Source organism: Branchiostoma floridae, chromosome 3, assembly GCF_000003815.2.
Source record: "Branchiostoma floridae strain S238N-H82 chromosome 3, Bfl_VNyyK, whole genome shotgun sequence".
NCBI lineage: Eukaryota > Metazoa > Chordata > Leptocardii > Amphioxiformes > Branchiostomatidae > Branchiostoma > Branchiostoma floridae.
Genome location: NC_049981.1, coordinates 25,812,223 through 25,820,500, shown reverse-complemented (window position 1 = coordinate 25,820,500; position 8,278 = coordinate 25,812,223). Strand labels below are relative to the sequence as shown.

The 8,278-nt window shown below is 43.2% G+C and overlaps 1 protein-coding gene across 2 annotated transcripts in view; it reads right to left on the bottom strand.

Moving 5' to 3' along the window:
* Positions 1–66: 66 nt before the first annotated feature.
* The window catches only part of LOC118411093 (serine/threonine-protein kinase 31-like), a 27,374-nt gene continuing 19,162 nt past the window's right edge, over positions 67–8,278 (bottom strand). For both annotated transcript variants that reach the window (XM_035813126.1, XM_035813127.1), the window contains 6 exons: positions 7,214–7,300; positions 4,355–4,504; positions 3,781–3,975; positions 2,067–3,113; positions 1,371–1,599; positions 67–817 (listed from right to left, as the gene is read on the bottom strand). In XM_035813126.1, coding sequence (XP_035669019.1) covers positions 804–817; positions 1,371–1,599; positions 2,067–3,113; positions 3,781–3,975; positions 4,355–4,504; positions 7,214–7,300 — 1,722 coding nt within the window. In that variant the 3' untranslated portion in view covers positions 67–803. The remainder of the gene's footprint in view (positions 818–1,370; positions 1,600–2,066; positions 3,114–3,780; positions 3,976–4,354; positions 4,505–7,213; positions 7,301–8,278) is intronic.

Sequence of the window (8,278 nt, the reverse complement as noted above, 5' to 3'; positions counted from 1 at the left end):
AACTTAACTTTAAGGGAGGATAACATACATTGAACATACTGAAAAAAAATACACTAACAAAAAATGCCCAAAACAAGAATGGATGCTTTAATACTTCTTGAGGTTTCCAATGATTGTAGAAGTAGGCATACTGCCAACTGGTAGTGTACATGCCAACATTCAATGTCTTTCTTTGGTAATATATATGGCACAGATCGAAAACAAATGTCTACCCTGCTGCTTATATAACAAATGGAACCTTGTACCAGACTTTTTAGCCAACATGATTGAACAGTGCATCATCTACCTCTAGCTTTAACATATAAGGAAAGAACCTCTGAAAGGGAACCTTGAGAAAAGAAGAAAATCACATTTAGCTTCAGATACATTGCCAACTCTGTAAACATGTCTGTCTTCAGTTTCAAATATAGCCTTCTCTACAAAACATATTCTCTCATCTGTTATATAGAATAGGTTTGCTCTTTATAACTAAATGAAACTACAACAGAAAAAACCTACACATACTTCAAATGCTTCATAAAAATAGCTATTTCTGTCGAACTTGGATGCATCACTTAAAAGACAAGACCCAAAGCACTACAACTAAATGCATCCACATGCTTAAAAGTAAAGGCATTTGCTACCAAATCTAAGGAAATAACTAACTGTCTAGGAACAAAAGCATCCAGTTGATGACTTATGTCAGCTTTAAGAAAGCTGCCGACTTAAGATTGTGCAAATAAAGGACTTTGGTCTTAAAGTAATCAGCTTTGAGGTAGTTGTTTTCCCAAATAAGGGCCCAACTTGTAAGAGTCCAGCTCTGTTTAGTCACAGTGATCTGTGGAACAAGAAAAAAAAATCAGGTCAATTTTTCAAGTTTCATTGTTCACTAACACTGTATAGACCAAGATTCACTCAAATTTCAGTGACTAACTTCATCAATCTGTCCACTGATGATCACTGTGTGCCTTACCTGCCAACACCTTTAGCCTCAGCTGAGTTTGTTGTTACCAAAGGTATACATGTAGGTGTTGTCAACCCTTGACCAGTTTATGTGCCAATCTTGCAGACTTTGGGACAGCAGACATGAAAATTATACACCTGGAATTTTGTTCCTTCAAAGTTGCAACACAGATGTTTCCTTTTTCTTTCATTCAAGTGACTTTATTGTCGACTAATCCAAGGTTTTATTCTTAATCCTTTATTCTGTTCAATCAGATTCTTGCCAGACGTTGGGTTCTGAATGCCGGTACAGCCACTCACCTCAACATGACTGAAGGAATTGCTGTCAGAGGTACTTGGTAGTCAGGAAAGGACACATTCTCCCATCCCCAACATCTGCTTGAAAATCAAAATACTCTACTGTATTTTATTGTCAAACTCAAACCCACCAGGTCCATCCAACCCTGTATCTGTCAGCAAGGCAGGAAGGTTTTTGTTGGGGCTGTAGTACGATGAGGGCATGCTCCTGGTCAGCTGAGAGGACAGTCCGCCCATCCCGACTGCCAGAGGAGAGGACTGCTGCTCCACCATCTCTGGGGTTGTCCTCAGGGGGGAGGGGGGAGGTGACAGGGACACAGGGGAACTAGTACCAGCCATGGATGCCTCCAGATCTGTGGACTGAAGGGGAAACAGAAGAAGTAACAGACGTTTTTGTACACTTATTCTAGCATTGTGTGGTCTTGTGTTATAGTAGTTTAATCTAAAGGTCTTTGGGTCGAATCCTAAGCAGGCCAGGTTGTTGTGCCTTTGGAAGAGACACTGAATACTATGCTTTCAGATCTGTGTACAGGGAAACACACAACTGTCAATCTTCTCTAATCAGCATTGACACAAGTACTGTACATGATTCCCCTTAAAAGAAATGTTAATGACAGATTGATAGGTACAAGATTATGATGAAGATTATGATGAATCGATCATACAACAAGCCTTGAATGCAAAAGTAGGTTTTAGGGAACACATACTGAAAGGCAAGCAACATAGAGACAGTAAAAAAAAAACTACTACGCTAGAGTGTGAAGTACATGCAGTGATGTCATTACTAGGCAAGAGAACATCATGGCAAGACTTTCAAAGCTAGTCACCTCAGTGATCGGACTATCCATCGTCTCTTCCAAACAGGATGTGTTGCTGTTTGTAGCTGATGAGGACTGCTGGCTGGATGTAGAAGAGCGCTTTGTGGGTGACATCAGCAGACCTAATGACTGGTAGGCTGCCTCCAGGGAAGCCCTCATGGAAGTGGTGAACATAGAGGTAGCAGGAGGGCCCGCTGGCAGTGGTAGGTCTGCATCTTGGGATGTTTCAGAGGGGTCACATTCAGCAGGAGGGTTGGAGACTGCAGCAGTCGGCTTGTCGTCGGCTGCATCACACACTGTTGGCTCTTCAGCTGATTTTGTGGCACTGTGTGGCTTGCTAGCTGCTGGAAATTCAAGGCTAGCAGGGCTTGAGTATAAGTCAGGTGATGACACATCATACTGGATCAGAACATGTGCCCCCTTTGCTTTCAAGATGTCGAGATGTTGCTGATGAAGCCTTTCTTTAGATGCAGGCGATGGAACCTCTTTTGCTTCTGCGTTAGGTTTCTGCTGCCCAGCACTGCATTCGACTCCCTCCTTCTCCAAAGCAGACGTGCTTGGCTCCACCTTCTCTGTTTCCTTCATAACTGCTGCAGTGATGTTGGCGAGATTGATCAGTGGTGAGGTCTTCCTGCTAGCAATGGAGGTGAGCTGTGGGGAGAGAGGTCTTGGCAATGAGGTCGGACAATCCTTCACAACAGGACTCCGTGGTGGGGGGGATGTGGGAAGACCCGGCACACTAGTAGGCGGTGATACACATGTACGCAGAGGTAGAACCGAGTGGTCTGGCTTGAATGCTGCTGTGGTTGGAGATGATCCTGCCTGGTTGATGGAAATCGTGTCCAGGTGATGTGTACTCTCCACCTCGATGTTCCTACTGCTGAGATCCTGCACGTGACTGAGAAGAAGGACAGGGCTCTTGGGCTGGTCTGGCAGTGGAACCTTTGCTGCAGGAGGATCCTTGAAGAACTTGAGCTGGAGCAATCTGTCAGCCGTGGGTCTGGTGGAGCTGTTAGCCTGCAGCAGTCGTGGCAGGAACTCTAGCAGCCCAACATCCTGCAATAAAATAGGGAATAAAAGAAAGATATGGCACAATCACTGGAGATTCCTTCAAGAAGCACTGAAAAATTCCTATTCCTAATGCTATCGATAAATTGACTATAGCCAAACCCATACAATCCTACATTTTTGCCATTGCCAAAAAGCAAGAAGAAGCCGAACCTATATATACTAGACTACAGTACTCGTACCAACATGTGTCTTTGTAAATGTGTTTTCTTTGTGACCTGTACTTTTCAGTTTGGGCAAAAATGGTCTCCATTCATTCCTTCATTTTTTAAGTTTGCAGCAGAATCAAAATACTTTAGTATTTGACTTTGCAACTGAAACAACAGTAGTAGCATAGAGGAAGACAGAATCTTCTGTTTGTACTAGCGATAAATAAAAATCTCAAGATATTCACAGTAGCTTTGTTTTTGTGGTGACCACGCAACCACAAATTCATGATACCGTGAGTATACATTTCAGTTCTACTGTACTACAGAGTTGTTTCAACTGCAAACTTTTTAAAGTTTAAAAACACTGCAAAAACTTCCTTTACTTTACCTGTCAACCTCAAAATGAAGTCCTTGCAAAAATAAATGAATCTACAGTTACTTTAGTTATTGCTATGTTAAAATACTCGTTAAGATTCCCAGTTCTCTTCCCCACACAGCTGACTCACCAAGGTAATGTTGCCCAGGTTTGGCACACCCAAGTCAGTGCTGGAGAAGTTGTCAGCAGGGCAGCACACCCACAGCACCAGCACACCAAACTGGTACATGTCCGAGGCAGCCGAAGCCGACTCACCCTTCGCCACCTCCGGAGGAACGAAACTCAGCCCGTTGGGTGTCTGGAATAGTGTGGCAGCGCGCTGGGTCTGTCGGGCAAGAGGGATGCAGGGTTGGCTTTTTTGTATCAATTACATTGGCCAAACTAATAGAATTTCTTGGTTTTCCCTGATATCATGTTGAATATACTTTTGTGTTCCATTGTCAGCCCAACCAACAAAATTGCATCCACCTTTTTTTTTACATAAAAACTCATACAGAAGAAATTGTCGTTTTCTTTCCAAAACTATTTGTCACTCATTTTTTTGTCAGGTCAAGTCTAACCATGTTAAACTTTGTTTGTCAGGTTTTGTTGGTTTGCTAGTATTCAAGATGGTAAAGGAGGCCTAACTGTCCTTTTCAACCTGCAAAAGTTATAAAGCTGCACAAGTTATAAGTACACGAGACAAACTAGTGTAAGATGCCCACCGGTGTCTTGGCGAAGTCATAGTTGTCCAGGATGCCCTGTGTCCGTCCTGGTGCTAGCACATACTGAGGGGTGACTGCACCATGGGAAACACCCCTGCTGTGCAAATGGTACAACCCTTCCAGAATGCCTTTCAGGACCAAGAATGTCTCCTACAATAAAATAAAAAAAACATATTTCATGAATAAGAGAACATGTTTTACTTTTCATTACAAGATTTATGGATAACGCCAATCCATAAAAAGGGAGCTAGAACCCAAGCAGGAAACTACAGATCGGTTAGCCTAACTTCGGTGGTTGGGAAGACGATGGAGGCTATCATCCGGGATGCACTGGTGGAGCACATGTCTGCTGGAAACCACTTCACAGACGCTCAGCATGGCTTTGTTCCAGGGAGGTCATGCATGACACAGCTTCTGGTGGTACTGGAGGAGTGGACTCAATTACTGGAAAAGGGGGAAGCTATTGACGCAGTCTACTTAGATTTCAGGAAAGCCTTTGACGCTGTTCCCTACCAGCGTCTCTTATGTAAGCTGGGGTCGTACGGTGTGAAAGGAGACCTGTACAACTGGGTAGAAGACTTCCTAGCCTCCAGGAAACAGAGGGTGGTGCTGAATGGAACTAGTTCCTCATGGACCCCTGTGAGGAGTGGCATCCCGCAGGGGAGTGTACTGGGCCCGGTATTGTTTGTAGTATACATTAATGACCTACCAGAAGCTGTCAGCAGTACGGTCAGAATATTTGCCGACGACAGTAAACTCTACCAGGGTGTGAAGGACAACGAAGGTCGGGTTAACTTACAGAAGGACTTAGAAGCTTTGAGGGACTGGTCTGCGTCCTGGCAGTTACCCTTCAACGTGGGCAAGTGTAAAGTGTTGCACATGGGGAAAAACAACAACAGGCAGATTTACACCTTAGGGGACCAGGTATTGGAGGAGACCAAGGCAGAGAAAGACCTGGGAGTGCCAGTGGACAATCACCTCAAATTCCATACGCATACAGCATCAGCGAAGAACAAGGGAAATCAGATGCTGAGGTTGACTAAAAAGTCTTTTGCCAACTTGGATGAACAAACCATGCCAATTCTCTTTAAAACAATGGTGAGACCACACCTGGAATACGGAAATGTAATCTGGGGACCTCACTATAAGACGGGCAAGCAAGAGTTAGAAAAGGTCCAGAGAAGGGCCACAAAAATGGTCCCTTCTCTAAGAGAGCTTCCTTACAGCACTAGGCTTCAGCGACTCAAACTCCCAACCCTGGAGTATAGGCGACTGAGAGGTGATATGATACAAGTTTTTTAAGATCATGAATGGAATCGATAGAATCCCGGTACAAACTTTCTTTGCTCCAGTAGAGCAGTCAGTCACTAGAGGTCACAGTTTTAAACTACAAGTTCCCCTCGCCAAGACTAGAGCGAGGAGTCAGGTCTTCAGTGTTAGAACAGTGTCGAGCTGGAACGCCCTACCTGAGTCAGTGGTTTCAGCGAATAGTGTAAACCAGTTTAAGTCCAGACTTGACAAACACTGGGATTGCCAAAAGTATGTCACGTGAAGAGCGAAGTCAAGATCAGGACACAACAGGCGGAAGCCTTCTTTCCTGGACGCAGTATCAAGGTATCAAGGTAAGATTTAACCCTGGTCAATACTGACTGAAGGAGGCTATTTAAAGTATCTGTCTCACTCTCTAAAACTGATAGAAAATTCACCCAATACGTCCAGTAAAGTGGACATTCAACTTGACGGCGCTCTCGCTGCGATGGCAAATTTGCCTCATCGCCGTGAAAGCGCCGCAATGCCACAAAAAAGCTGATCTAGTGAGACGTCTCCGGCGACCCCAGCGCGCTCTCAGCGATGAAAAACTCAACTCAAAATATCAGCAACTTCAACAGGCGGGCAAAGATTCAAAAGATTACTTAACGGATTTCAGAGATAAAGAACAAAATTTCTTCAGCACTCCCACCGAGCTCTCGCCATGGTGACCCACGGTGACCTTGGCGATTCCACGGAGCTCTCACAGCGGTGGTCAAATTTGCCATCGCCGTGAGAGCACCATCCAAGCAGTGGAATGGGGGCCTAAGAGGTTGTCCAAGCATCCCCCGTTCTATTCTTTAACCTTTAGACTCCTATGCATATATATGGCCGCTTTTTCACACCAAATTGTTATTGCCTATGGGGTTAGACAGCAGGAAGGAGGTTAACTCTCATTATCATATAGCCAGGTGCCACGGACCAATCAGAAGGCCCCATTCCACGTCGGTTATGACGCCGTGACACATAGATTCAGGCTTTTCTGATTGGTAAATGAATCGACATTGGCACCATTGTCTATGCAAAACAACACTGGTGCCGGTGTTGATTTATTCTGACCAATCAGAAGGAGCGATAAATACAAGAAAGTAAGGAATATGCAGGCATTAGCCAATCAAAAGGAGCGAAACATATGCAAGAGCAGAGGGAATAAAGTACAGACTGCAAGGGGAGAATGGCTCTTTCTGTTAACATTAATAATGAGTTTTGTTGTTCTAAAAAGCCAAAGACTGCAATGTTTCGAATATTTTCTGTGGAAATTTTGGGTTCAAAATGCAATCTGTAATCTCCTTACAAATGTATGTACCAAAGAACAAAATAAAGTGAACTTTTAGAAATTCGACAAAGGAATTCACACATATAGTACCAAGGGATCTATGCATCATACAGGAGTTTGCAAGTTTGGGTAGGCTATATGATAATAACGTTAATGACCCGCCTGTTCCTCGGTGTACATGGTGTCACCGACCGTGCAGGTCATTAACCCTTAGTTATCATAGAGCCAGAAGACATCGACCCTATATCATCTACAGATGACAGCTGACTACTTACCAAGTTGTTGAGAGGGTTGGAGTCCTGTAGCTCCGTCAGACTGGATCCAAGGTAATACGGCATCTGAACGTACATCTGTCTCATTGTCTACAGGGACACAACAGTATAATGCTACTCATCATCACAATTTAAGAAGAAAAGAGCCACTTCACCTGAATCTTTGGCTTAACAATCTACACTTCCATAGAAAACTACTGAGACTATACAACTCTTTTTTTTAATGATGGTCCTTCAAAAATTAATTGGTTTTATAACAGGCTCATTTATTCACCAAATGAGACAAAATTTGGCAGGATTGAGATGATAAATTTTACCAACTTACAATTACTATAGAAAGCTGGATTCACACATTCAGGGCTCGACATACTTATTTTGCAAACCTATACTGGTGCAGGTAACAAAAAAAAATTACCTGCACCACTCTAAATTAAGGAAGAATTAATCATACTAAAATTGTTGTGGAACCATTTCAATCTTTTTCTTTTATACTTAATAGGTGGTAACAGTCAATGCAGCTAATAACAATCCACATACGAATACATCATAGGTCATTTATGTATAAAACCAAGTGCATGGACCAGTGCAGGTTAGGTGCAGGTAGACACCAAAAATACCTGCACAGCTCCAAGTTAACCTGCACTGAGCTGCATATGCAGGTGATACTTTGAGCCCTGCATGTATAATGATGGATGTCTCCATAGGTTGCATGCCATTTTTGATCTCTGAGCCCCTAACCGTTCCTCTTTTACAGCTGTTTACAGCTGTATGATTAAGTGAGGAGAGGTATCATTGGCATTTGGACTCGAATACGCAACTCATACCTTACTCCTCCGCAGCAACAGGAAAAGAAAACCTGGTTGGATTTCAAAATTGAAAATAAGAATTTGGCTCAGAATATTGAAGTTTTATATATGTGCAGTTTCAGTTTCATACAATAGCTAAAAGTTGGTTGGGGAATATTTCAATTGCACGTCAATTTTTTGTGCTGCTCTTTGCCACCGACAGACTTCCGAAGGGTGTGATCAATTAAAATCAACTCAGTCAGTCATATAATCAAACAATCAT